The sequence below is a fragment of the Colletotrichum navitas genome (genome assembly GCF_030913465.1).
Source record: "Colletotrichum navitas strain CBS 125086 chromosome Unknown LY79scaffold_76, whole genome shotgun sequence".
NCBI classification, from domain to species: Eukaryota; Fungi; Ascomycota; class Sordariomycetes; order Glomerellales; family Glomerellaceae; genus Colletotrichum; species Colletotrichum navitas.
In genome coordinates, this window is record NW_026850622.1 from 126,994 (window position 1) to 139,409 (window position 12,416).

General features: G+C 52.8%; 5 protein-coding genes across 5 annotated transcripts; 3 read left to right on the plus strand and 2 right to left on the minus strand.

Moving 5' to 3' along the window:
* Nucleotides 1–132: 132 nt before the first annotated feature.
* Nucleotides 133–2,195, plus strand: LY79DRAFT_368316 (NADH:flavin oxidoreductase/NADH oxidase). Its single transcript, XM_060552811.1, has 6 exons — nucleotides 133–563; nucleotides 617–685; nucleotides 749–1,181; nucleotides 1,250–1,322; nucleotides 1,382–1,412; nucleotides 1,478–2,195. The coding sequence occupies exons 1-6, from the start codon at nucleotides 381–383 to the stop codon at nucleotides 1,988–1,990; spliced, it is 1,302 nt and encodes a 433-aa protein (XP_060409930.1). The 5' UTR covers nucleotides 133–380; the 3' UTR covers nucleotides 1,991–2,195.
* Nucleotides 2,196–2,400: 205 nt separating this feature from the next.
* LY79DRAFT_523951 (polysaccharide deacetylase) lies at nucleotides 2,401–4,821 on the minus strand (the record flags this gene model as incomplete). Its single annotated transcript, XM_060555580.1, has 3 exons — nucleotides 2,401–4,142; nucleotides 4,207–4,605; nucleotides 4,674–4,821. The coding sequence occupies 3 exons, from the start codon at nucleotides 4,819–4,821 to the stop codon at nucleotides 2,401–2,403; spliced, it is 2,289 nt and encodes a 762-aa protein (XP_060409931.1).
* A 114-nt stretch (nucleotides 4,822–4,935) lies between these two features.
* Nucleotides 4,936–6,113, plus strand: LY79DRAFT_566159 (uncharacterized protein). Its single transcript, XM_060558793.1, has one exon. The coding sequence runs from the start codon at nucleotides 5,094–5,096 to the stop codon at nucleotides 5,805–5,807; it is 714 nt and encodes a 237-aa protein (XP_060409932.1). The 5' UTR covers nucleotides 4,936–5,093; the 3' UTR covers nucleotides 5,808–6,113.
* Nucleotides 6,114–6,785: 672 nt separating this feature from the next.
* LY79DRAFT_566163 (uncharacterized protein) lies at nucleotides 6,786–7,383 on the minus strand. Its single transcript, XM_060558794.1, has 3 exons — nucleotides 7,176–7,383; nucleotides 7,069–7,126; nucleotides 6,786–7,003 (listed from the first exon to the last, which is right to left on the minus strand). The coding sequence occupies exons 1-3, from the start codon at nucleotides 7,224–7,226 to the stop codon at nucleotides 6,825–6,827; spliced, it is 288 nt and encodes a 95-aa protein (XP_060409933.1). The 5' UTR covers nucleotides 7,227–7,383; the 3' UTR covers nucleotides 6,786–6,824.
* A 3,783-nt stretch (nucleotides 7,384–11,166) lies between these two features.
* LY79DRAFT_662237 (uncharacterized protein) lies at nucleotides 11,167–12,071 on the plus strand (the record flags this gene model as incomplete). Its single annotated transcript, XM_060562807.1, is given in 3 exon segments — nucleotides 11,167–11,385; nucleotides 11,761–11,869; nucleotides 11,880–12,071. The coding sequence occupies 3 exon segments, from the start codon at nucleotides 11,167–11,169 to the stop codon at nucleotides 12,014–12,016; spliced, it is 465 nt and encodes a 154-aa protein (XP_060409934.1). The 3' UTR covers nucleotides 12,017–12,071.
* Between the last annotated feature and the right edge of the window lie 345 nt (nucleotides 12,072–12,416).

Genomic DNA, 12,416 nt, shown 5'->3' on the forward strand with positions numbered 1-12,416 from the left:
GAGAAGCTTCAGTGTTTGGAGCGGTAGAGAGCGGTCGGGAAATGTTGATGGAGCAGCTAGACAATCTCTAGCCAATGAGCGATTAAACTAGCGATAATAATGACGTGAACGATAGACGTGCAAGCTTCTTTGCAACGCTGGATTATCAATCAGTGACGATTCTGTCAATTATCTGATGTATTATATCGGTTGCGTTTCCCTGTTCAGGTTGCGCGTATGGCGACACGAAAACTAGGGTCTTATAAGTCGACGCCGACACGTGCATATAATAAGATATAAGAGTCTTACAACCAACTACTTGCTTGCATCAACACCCGACCCTAATTCTCTCGTTCAAGACAACTTTCAAACGTCTGATCAAACTCTCAAAGACACTCGCAATGTCGACGACACATCACAACATCCACAGGAAGGCGGAAACCCTGCATGGCTACGTCAACGAGCCGGCCCCGGGAGTTCCGTACTTCACGCCCAAGCAAGACCCGCCAGCAGGCACCGCCCTGCTGCCCGAGGGTCAGAAGGACATTCCCAAGCTCTTCCGCCCTCTCAAGCTGCGAGGCTTGGTATGTCGCATTGAGACGAACGGTTAGCTCCAAACTTGCGCTGACCGTCTCAGGTCCTCCAAAACCGCATCGGGCTGAGCCCGCTGTGCCAGTACTCCGCCCAGGATGGTCACTACACGATGGTAAGCCAACCGCGGCACTCGACGCACGACGCGCGCCTTGCTAACCCCCCGCCCCTTGGAAAGTGGCACGAAACCCACATGGGAGGAATCGTCCAGCGCGGCCCGGGCATTGCCTGCGTCGAGGCCACGGCGGTCCAGCCCCGCGGCCGGATCACGCCCGAGGACGTCGGCCTCTGGAAGGATAGCCAGATCGAGCCCCTGCGCAAAGTCGTCGAGTTCGCCCACAGCCAGAGCCAGAAGATCATGGTCCAGCTCGCCCACGCCGGCCGCAAGGCCAGCACCGTCGCCCCGTGGCTGAGCTCCGGCGCCGTCGCCGGCAAGGAGCTCAACGGCTGGCCGGACGATGTGCACGCCCCCAGCGCCATCGCCTGGAACGAGCATCACGCCAGCCCGAAGGAGATGTCGATCCGCGACATTGAGGAGTTCAAGGCAGCTTTCGCGGACGCCGTTCGCAGGGCTTTGAAGGCTGGCTTCGACGCGATTGAGATCCACAATGGTAAGTTGATACGAGACTCGCCCCTCGCAGCGTGCTGCACGATCCTGGCGCTCACAATTGCATCGCAGCGCACGGCTACCTTCTCCACGAGTTCCTCTCGCCTGTTAGCAACAAGCGGACTGACAAGTATGGTGGAAGCTGGTAAGTTCTTGGAGCCTCAAAGCATCGTCTGGATGAAGCTGACATTTGCATGAATCAAGGGAGAACCGAGTCAGGCTGACATTGGAGATCGTAAGTCCTAACTCTTAAGGGCACAACACATGCAAGCCCTCCAGTCACACTAACCTAGAGCGCAGGTCGAACAAACCCGCGCCATCATTCCCGAGGACATGCCGCTCTTCCTCCGCATCAGCGCCACCGACTGGCTGGAAGAGCAGAAGGACATCCCCGAGTCCTGGACCGGCGAAGACACCGTCCGGCTCGCCCCCCTGCTCGCGGAGCGGGGCGTCGACCTCCTGGACGTGAGCACCGGCGGCAACCACGAGCGCCAGCACCCGCACGTCGCGCCGGCGTACCAGGCCCCCTTCGCCATCAAGGTCAAACAGGCCGTCGGCAGCAGGATGGCCGTCAGCTCCGTCGGCGCCATCGAGAACGCCAGGCTCGCCAACGACCTGCTGGAGAAGGACGGCCTCGACGCCGTCTTCGTCGGCCGCGGGTTCCAGAAGAACCCCGGCCTCGTCTTCGGCTGGGCGGACGAGCTCGGCGTGCAGATCAGCATGCCCAACCAGATCCGCTGGGGCTTCGGCGGCAGAGGCAAGAAGAGCAGCAGGGCTGTTACCGACATCCCTGAGCTCATCGGAAAGCCTTGAAGTGGCCGTGTAAGAGGCATAGGAGCTGTTGTTGTTAGCCTAACGTAGACTATGCGGCACGATACATATTAGAACCAAATAAAGCGACAAAAGCATGTATATTACATGATTATCGGACCGTTCCTCAAAAAGGCCGAGCAGCATCACCCGTATATTGCAACACTACATGTGCTCCGGATGACACGGGCGTATAATCTGCATCATTGTATTTCGGGCACAAAACATGGTCGCATGCGGTATAGTTACTGTATCATCAATGGGGAGATTTGGTAGATGCTGCGTGGAAATACAGCCGCTCGAATTCTAAATACATCTACTCTACCAACACAGGGAGTTGAATAGAAGAACCGCGTTCATCGCAGTTGCTAATGTCCAACTAGCTCTCCACCTCTGAACGCCGCTTCTGCATTTCAAAGCGGCGGCGCGTTCGGGTCCTCCATGCACTGGTCGATGCGCATGATTTGCTTCCCGGTCGCCTTGGCTTGCCTGATGAACTCGGGGAAGTAGTTGACCGTCGAGTTGTACGAAAAGTGCATGACGACGAGGTTGCCCCCCTTGGCGACGTCGGCCCTGAAGGCGTCGACCTGCTTCTCCGGCGTGCTCGTCTCGGCCCACAGCCAGTCCTGGACGTCGACGCTCCAGTTGATCAGGTACGCCTTGGCCGCGCCCGAGGCGGCCGCCCAGCGCTGCCGCATGCGCGCGCCCTCGACGCCGTAGGGCGGGCGGAAGTAGTTGGACTTCTCGCCAAAGATGCCCGTCATCACCCGGTAGTCCTCGCTGTACTCCCAGTCGATGCTCTCGGTGCTCGCGAGCCCCTCCATGCGCGGGTGCGTGTACGAGTGCAACGCGATCTGGTGGCCCTCGCTCCGCAGCTGCCGGTAGAGGTCGGCCATGCCCGTGGCGTTGTTCTCGAGCACCGCGCCGACAGCGAAGAAGGTCACCTTGATGCCCGCCTCGCGGATGATCTGCGCCAGCCGGGCGGCGTACCTCGGGTTGCCGTCGTCGATCCCGAACGCGAACGAGTTGGGCCGGGTGCAGGAGAAGACGAGGGTGCCGGAAGGCAGCTTGCGGGGTATGCTCACCCCCGACGGGATCGAGGGGACGATCTCAATCTTGCTCAGAATCACGGGCTCGGAGCTGTATATGCCTCTGACGGCGACGCTGCTGACGCGCTGTAGGTCGATGGCAAAGTGCGAGATGGGTATATAGATGTCGTTTCCCGTCGCGTACCGGCCCGCCTCGAGGCTGTCCCTTGTCATCGGGTACGGCGCGACTCCCGAGTCGCACTGCGAGTTGTGCTGCTGCAGCGAGACGGAGAACTTTGTGTGACCCGAGTAGGCGATGTGCAAGTACGAGCCGCTGTGGCTGCGCAGGTCTCGGCAGCCGTTGCTCATAAGCGTTGTGAAGGCGTAGTCAGAAGCTGAGGCAACAATGCTAAGGCGGTTTTGGCCCCAGCTGAGACTCAGGTCCTCGCCGCCGTGCCAGAACCCGAGCGATTTAGTGCTCGGATTATTGAAAGCATCGACAATGAACGCCGAAGCCGTAGCGGCTGGTGCCTCCACGGTTTGTGTTGGCGCCGCCGGGCCTGTGGCCGAGGGCACAACCCAGCCACTCGGGGTGCTGCCGCAGTAGAATGCCAGGGGGCCCAGTTTGAGCGGCTGGCTGGGCGCCGAGATCACGATGGATCTCAGCTTGGTCAGGTTGATGCCGCTGACCTTTGACCAGGGGAAGCTGTACAGCTTCTCGGTTCCGTCGAATGTCCAACCCAGTTGAGCTGTCGTCTGGACCGACAATGCCGTCGCCGCGCCGTCGCACGTCGTCTTGGAAGACAGCTCGATTTTGAACGTCGTCCCAGCCGGGGCCGTGACCCAGAGCGACATGCCACCATACCTTGTGGCATCTACACATCCTACCTGGGAGTAGAAGTACGATGAGGTGGACTTTGGCGTCAGCGTCACGTGGTGGTTGTCCACGACCACGGATTGCATCGTCCCATCGTCACCAGTCGGTAGTAAGAGAGCGTTGTATGCCAGGAAGCTAAGACGTGACTGCGACGCCCAGTCATCCACCAGCAGCGGCGAGCATGATGACGGAGGTGTGGATAGCGGGGTGGATGATGCTGGAATGGTAGGAGCCTGGGCAGACGTAGTGCCTATGAGACATGGTCAATACCAATCTAATGAAGACCGTGTAAGGACTGGCCAGTTCAAACTCACCAGCAGAAGTTGTGGTGGCCCGGCCGCAGACGAATTGCACCTTATCCAATTGCCATTGCTGCGTAGACGAGAAGGACCCAATGACAACGGATAGGGCCGCGTTGAGGTTCGCCCCGGCAAAGCTGCTCAATGGAATGCGGAGCGTCTGCCATCCGCCGGTAAGACTGGTGACCCGGAAAGCTGTCTTCGTAGTGGCCGTCGCCGAACAGGTCGAGGCCCAGCTGAGCTCAGCTGTAAAGGCCGCGTCCGATGCGGGTGCCTTGATGTCGAGCTGTATGTGCGTGTACGAGTCTGTCTGCAACGCCTGGCAGGGGAACGTCTCGTAAAAGTACGCTCCACTCTTAGGGGTGAAGCTGAGGATGCCCCCGGAGGCTGAAATACTGGCCATGCTACCATCGTCTATCGAAGTCGGTCAACAGCAAGTTTGTGAGGACAGCTGGAGACTGGCACATTGGGGTGGATCTTACCTGAAGTCCAAGAACCGAGGTTGTTTCGGTTTGTTGAGAGCGAATTGGATAAGTCATCCACCAGGAGGTCGGAGGAGCACGCGGCAGCAGCAACTACTGCGCTAATATAGGCTGTTGCCAACAGGCACCGCGTTCCAAGGTGCACCATGTTTTTTTGCAAGGCAGTGCTCTCAGTCTTTATTAACCTGATGAGCTTGTTATAGAGAAATGAGAGACCTTGGTAAACCCCTGTCACAACAGATGAGAAGGTGGATGCGAGCGGCGACAACAGGCGGAACACCCCCATCCTATATGTGATCTAGAGCATAGCAGCCACGCCAAGAAAGAAAATTGTGCCATGCCCTCGAATTCTTGTGCTTACGTCCCGTAATATGGTCCAGAAGCCCTCGGCTGAAAACATGCCACCCGGGCACAGTGAGGATGTCGCCAAGCAGTAACATTGGTATGGCATCCGGTTGGCGCGGGCGGGGCCGCTGCGGCACCAATTGGTCCCTGATGCCGTTCGCACTTGGCATTGCCCAACGATTTCCCTCCCCCTTGCTTTGGCTCACAGTAGGTCGCTCGCGGGGAAGTTCTGCTAACCACCTTCGGGTACCAGAGCTGATGGCTTCTCGACGCTCCAGCGCTACCGTGTTTTACCCCGAGATCCAGCTCTTCGGCAAGGTGCGTTCTTGCGTTGGTAGTACGGTCCGGGGACCCAAGGTTGTTTTAGCCGCTTATGGTGATCCAGGGCCCCTCACCATGTCGTGCGTCAATAGCCCGCCTCATCAGCACTCGGTCCAACGTGGATTCAGTATCCTCCAGGCTTATGTGAGCTGCCATGGCGCTAGCGGAGGTTATATTGCCCTAGCAACCGATATTCTTGGAATACAATGCTTGGCTGCACCAGGTTCTCATGCCCATTTGCTGGACGAGGGTACCGGGAAGGACAAGACAAACGAGAGGCAGAAATGCATGATATATGTTCGTATTCACCCCGCACGCGGATCGGCGGTTCCTTTTGAGTTTCTCAGTGGAGGAAAAGAAAAAGAAAATCATGCAGGCCGTCGGGTGAGGTTACTTAGGGACCCGGACATAGGCCTCGTCCTGACACGGGGTATGTTCCCTTTGAATAAATGGCGCTACACCAATTAGTTTAATGCTTTGTGGGGTCAGGATTATACAGGTGTAGGCACCGGGGCCTCTTCAAGAATTCTAGACTTTCAGTTGTAGCGGCATATAGCGCCCAGGTTCAGGCTTGGCATGGCTATGGATGCAAATGGAGTCCCAAGGTGAATGGTGAGCTCCCTGAAGTACGCATTCAATCAAGTTGGAATGAAGGAGAGAATTTAACCGGAATCGTATTCAGAATATTGTGCGTAGATATACCTGACGTTAGGAGTTGGATAATTACGGATCAAACGGTCAAGGGTGACTTGGATCGTATGATCCTGTAGAGATGTGAGCGCTGCGTTGGGCTTATAGCGGGGTAACGCTAACTGTGCTAGGAACAGTCAAAGAACAGGAACCGGAAATGAAAAGCAGTTCTTTTCCTTCTGCACAGGTCAATGCCAGTCGTCGTCGCAGATTGGAAGACGTCTGAATGGCTCCTTGGCAGAGTTTTGCAAAATCAATCTTTGGGGTCTAGATACCATGGGCAGTGTTTGTCATTGTAGAAGGTTGTACAACGTCTACTTACCATTTTGCTCCCAAGAGGAATGCTCGCCGTTTCGTACATATAAACTCACCCACCTTTAATAGACTCCTACCGCGGCGACCTCCACCTGCATACTCTTTTGTAACCAACTACTAGCGTTGCGCTACCGGGCCTGGCCGGAACATGGCCGATCCATACGAGGTGAATTACAGGGCGATGGTACAAGGCTTTGCAAGAAACGTGTCTGGCGGTGGGAGGATGGGAGTAGTGGCGATGGAGATGTAATTCTTCTGAAGATCTTCTAGGGTGCTTGTTTGTGTAGCTATGCGTACATTCCTCTCAATTCGGAACATCAATCATTTCAGATACATCACTCCGATAACTGTGATATGTCGCATTATCTAGTGTGAATCCGGGTATGTCTCAAATATCATTATTGGTGCACCGTTCCTCGACTCTGCCAGCCGCATCCTTTTGCCTGCGCCTATTTAAAAAGATCCGTTCCTGTTGCCTAGTCACTTCGCAAGAGAGTTTTCCTTCTCCTTCGCAGCCTTTTCCGCCTCCAGCGTTTCCTTCCAGGTCATCTTCGACACCCGTGGTGGGGGCTCACTTTTGCCTTTGCCTTTGGATGGCAGAAGGCAGCCATCGGCCGGGACACAGTCAACTCCATCGGCGTAAGAGGCACGGCTCATCGCTGAAACAAACGTATTCAGCACTTCACAGGACTTTCTAACAGAGGCCTCAGGGACTTGTGCATACCGGCAGAGTTAACAGCATGCATTGCAAACTTGTCGGCCACATTGCCCAGCGACTTAAACTTATGAAGTTAGTGAAAACGAGAGTATGCGGTGGATTGCGGTACCTACAAAACCCATTATGACGTCTATAAGAAGATGTATTACTTCACACGATATCATTCAAGGTTGGAAACTGAATATGCACGAGATAGCACGAATTAGATCGATCTTTGGTCGCTGAGAGTCATCTATGTTAACTCCCAACGTAGTTTTCGAGCAGCACATTGCAGCCAAAACTTCACTTTATGGCTGAGCAACTCGTGTGTCATCAAAGCAGATCATTGACCATTGTCAACCAGGTCTGGACACCCATGGATTTTCGCGGACACTTGGATGAGCGCCTCTGACGATGACGTACAGTCTATCCGTTAGAAATGATCTCTTTGGTTTATGCCAACCCGAAGTGGCTGGCCACATAACTCGGGCGTATCGGTTATGCACGTTATCTTGGCACATCATATAGCCATCGAGGGCTTCCCCCGACGCCCTGCCACAGCCTCATGGTAGCCAATGACAGCTCCGAGAGTGAGCGCAAGGCGCGAAATACGCTCATTCCCTCACGTCACAGCTAGCCTAGCTCGTAGACTAGCAAGGCAAGCTCTCGCGAACCCCACGTGGGATTGGCGGGCAAATTGTTTCCGCGCCAAGTTGGTGTACTGGAGGCTGACGGTCATGTGGTCACCGATGGCGATAAACCATTTCTTGTCATTGGCTTGGTTGCTTGCCGCAACTAAGGCGCAATTTTAGAGATACTAGGCCCTGTTATAAAGCTTCGAGGATGCTTGAAGTCTCAATACTGCTGTTTTATTCCTATTTCTGCTGTAGGATAGTATGTCGCGAAAATAACTTCGCTGCCGTGAGTAAACTCATGCTCGCGCGGATCGAGGGCCAGTCTGATGATGTGAAGCAGTGCGCTTTATTATCTGTATCAGAGGATTGACAGATTAGTGTAATAATACTGCTGCCTAAGCAGATATTTGTGCATTGATTACCCAACAAGGTGTTAGTGAAAACTTAGCTGGCCTCTGTGGACAAGGAGGGGTCCGTTATACGATCTAGTGGAATTTATTACAGTGACACTCAATATCGCCTGTTATTCTTCAACCAAATGACCTACCGAAGAGTGAGACGACACCCATTAACCATAGATTTGGGTGCTTCTCACAGTACGAGTCTGTTTTCGGCATACGTAAGCTGAAGCGTTCATTTCTTGGAAAGCCCCATCGCTAGAGGCTCATGGGACAAGCCCCGTCACGTGTTTCTACATCTGTTTCACTCATTACCTAGTCAAATCTATAAAGCCACTCCACTGCTCAGCAGTATTTCCTATACTTGAGCATCTTTCACCCTATTTCTTCTTGCCTCTATTGTGTGCTCTGACTGGTGAATTCATTCAATAATGGTGGCGAAAAGCCAGGCTTTGCTCTCGGCCTTAAGGGAATCGCAGAGATACCAAGGTGCGTGTGATTCTGTCAGTCATGACACTGATGAAGCGAGCAGGGGGCGAGGTGACGCTGACTTATCCTCATCCAGGCTCTGTTATCAAAGAAATAAGGCATATCACTCGGCTAGACTAAAACCGCGGTGTCGGCATAAATACGACGTTTCTCTAGGACAAACATCTGGCCACGGCGAATTCCATGAACTTGGATGTCACTGATCCAAGGAAAAGCCGTGCTCACTGGGCTTGGAAGTAAAACTGAAACTAAAGACATATCAACTGTCCCCACCACAATATCTTGAATACGTACGGACCACTTAGGCCAATTGCGCAATACCGCTGGCTGGAAGTGCAATCCGACATCGGAAAATCCTTTCAGAGCAGCTACCCGTTTTCAAATCCCTTAGCATCAGGATCATTACGGTCAGGATGTCCCTGAGTCGAGGGGGTCGTCCTATGGAAAAGCTTAGCGTAGTACTTGTGATTGCTGTTTGGTTTCTAAGCCCCGCAGGTACTACGCTAGCCCCTAAAATGGCGGAGATTCACCTTCGTTAGGAATAGCATTTTGAGGTTATCGTCACAGACTGATGACTGTCGGGTTTAATCATAGCCAAGCAATCCGACACGTTTCCAGCCACTCTATTTTAAGATCCCGTGATTCTTTGCCAGGATCCATCGTGAATAATGCCAATACACCTGACGTCTAACGTCACACTATACACCTTCTTTAGATAGCAATCTACCGCTCCAACAAATCCCAATACAAGACAATCTCTTCCCAACAAATGACTAATAACGCTCCTTGCGTCTTAGTGAAGAACCCTTAGCAAACCCACTTAAAGTGTATTATACCATCGAGATGCTATATTTGATAACGCCGGCAAGTATATGCTGTGCCACTCCAGTCTGTGTAATAATATGACCATGAGATCTGCAAAAGTATATTGATGCTGAGCTTCCAAATGAGGAAAAGCCACCAGACGATCTCGTCAACGACCTATAGCGATTATGGCCGAGATTTTCGACGCGTGTGGAGTAGACATATGGCGCTTGCAAATCAATAAACTGTGGTAGAATACGAGCGTACGCATGTATTCGGGGTGTGAATTAGAACTCTCTGCACGTAGTCGAATTTGGACAGTGACCCAGACATCCTTGAATATTATCACACCCAGAGGTTCGACAGCGAAACTTTAAGGTCAAATCGTGTCATGGACTTTCTGGGGCCGGCTCACATCTTGTAATAATACAGTACCAGCTTACGATAGCGAGAGAGTAGATACCGCCTATCAACGCGCCGTCATCTTGTTATAAGATTTGCATTCTGCGCATTTCCATGCATCCATCGACCGTATAGACACCGGAAACTGGATTTAGAATCTTGCAAAACAAAGGCCTAGTCCGCGAAAACATTCTCATCCGAGAAGGACGTTGTTTCTGCGCTTAAGAGATATTATTAGACCTCTTGGATAGGTACTTGCACGATCCAAGGCATTTGTTAGCGTATTGCGGCACCACGTGCCGACCGCGGATGTCTCCTTATTGTACTACTCCCTGTGCGACCTCCCAGCCTTTCGTTTTGATGTTGACTAACAGGGACAATGGCCAAGATCTAGGGAGAACCGCAACCTTGACCACGTGCAAAACGCCGTCCATTCAACCCGTTCAATAGCAACAAATATCAACAAGGATTGAACGTTTGTTCGAAGCACGTGCTTAGCGAACTGCCAGGCACATGGCGTCGAGGAAGGTCAAGAATGGTGTTATGTGGTGGTATTATAATCTATGGATAGATCCCCGCCAATGAGTTTGAAGCGTGCTCAATAACTAGGGACATGACTCGAGAATTCCGGGCTTGAACGGCTTTCTCCTCACCAATCAATGGGTATGACCCGCTGTATCTCCAGGTTCCAATGATAGTTGGCGGAGAATGGCAGCGACACGTGCGGTGAGGACGGGATAAAGGTGGACCGAGATCCTAAATAGACTGAACTTCTGTGTACTCCGACCCGAACTAGGGAATTACAAGCCATCTGTCAAAGGGAAACGTTCCCTAATATCTGCTCCTACATCTAGAGCTGGCTAGAATACCGACCTACTGTTTTGGGCTATTATAATAACACAAGCTTCTCTTACGGCAAAGTGCGGTGAGGCGACATTCAGAATTACTCCACTTGTCACGTGAAGTTTGTCTTCTTATCAGCAAGAGTTACGGTGCATAGCATCTTCGCAACAGGATTGAGTCAAGCAGGTGAACAGACCCGAGGAACATGGGTTCCTTTCGGTATGGCGTTGCTTGGCATAATTGTAATTGATCTTGGCTCTCTGCCGAAAGATAGCACACCCCGAACCCCCACAGGCGCTCCGTGCTATCCCAACTAGTACTCCGTATGCAGATACACGATAGCGGTCGGCCCTATCAGAACAACTGGGAATATGATGACCGAGCCGACATCCAACAGGGAGGTTGCATGGGGAATCCATCTAGGACCCTAGGTAGGCATCTCGAAACTCAAATCACTAGACCCTGGCCTGAGCCGAGCCAACACGACGGGAGACCCATAGATAAATAATCCCTGACTAGCGCTAATCCGTCGGCGATACCGTCGCCGAAATATAATGGCTACTGGCACCCAATTCTACACCGTACATCGTGTAGTTCAATGCACGAAAGTGGCACTGGAGTTCCCATCCAGCTGGGGCGGTTCAGTACGAATCGGACAGAAACTCAGAAGCTTCGCTACCAACAGTTCCGCTCTTGTGATGGACAGGGCTCAATGGACCACAGTCGTCGTTGGCCCAGACACCCAGTTGGCTTGGCATACCCTTCTATGCAATGTAGAATGCCTGGTCCGAGGAGAAGCTTATTCACCATCTGGGATGCCCCTGGTTGGAGATTAACGACAAACACGCCCAAAGCGCCGGAAGATCGCCTCCACTGGATGTGGAAAGCCAGTCTAGGGTCGACAACCAATGAATTGCAACAACCAATGAATGCAACAACCAAAAGACCCAAACGTTGCCTGATAGCCGTGTTTTCCGTCTTGACTAAGCCATACTAGAAGTGTTATGAGATGAGATCTGTAAGGGCCCACAGTGAATACACTCATCGGGACCATTAAGAGTCCAAGACTTGAACACGTGTGGCGAAAAGAAGAAGTTCAAGATCACGGCAATAAGATCAGATTCAATAACGTCTATGTATCCGTACAGGTCTCAGAAAGGAATACCAAAATTCAATATGAACAATATGGGGTATTGCCATGCACTCTCATTATGAAGAGCGATTGGTGTTTGCGTCCTCGGCAACGCACTTCTCTATGTAATTATAGGCTATCTTGTCACCGCCAATGTGCTAGCCCGTCGGCATCCTCCTAGTGGAGTAAGGACAGATAATGTATGCTGGGGCCTCGGTCCGGCTCTCGGCGCCAATTGCCTGGGAGGATCCTCAGTGGGTATCAACTCGTAAGAACGACCTGGTACTGTAGCATTCGTGGCGTTTGTGACCGCACAAAGCTCATAAAAAGGAAATGAGGGGTATAGTAGTAGGGAATCCCTTATCTATAAGAATAGGTAGCACTCAAATTGCCTCTAAGATTAGTCAGCGCCGTGGTGCTGGTACAAGCGGGTCCGTCTTTCTAGTCCGGGTCCGGGTCCGGGTCCGGGCGCCGCTTATGCCTCCCATGGAATTTCAAGCCGGCGCGGGGACGGCGGGACATACGGAAGCGCCGACGCAGCAGGATCAAGAATGAGATGTTGACCTACATACTGTTTTCGGCTCGTATTGAGACGCCAACATTCCTCACGCACGACTTGTGCTTTGGTGTATAACTGCATCCATCACTTCATCAAAGCCCAAGTCATGACGT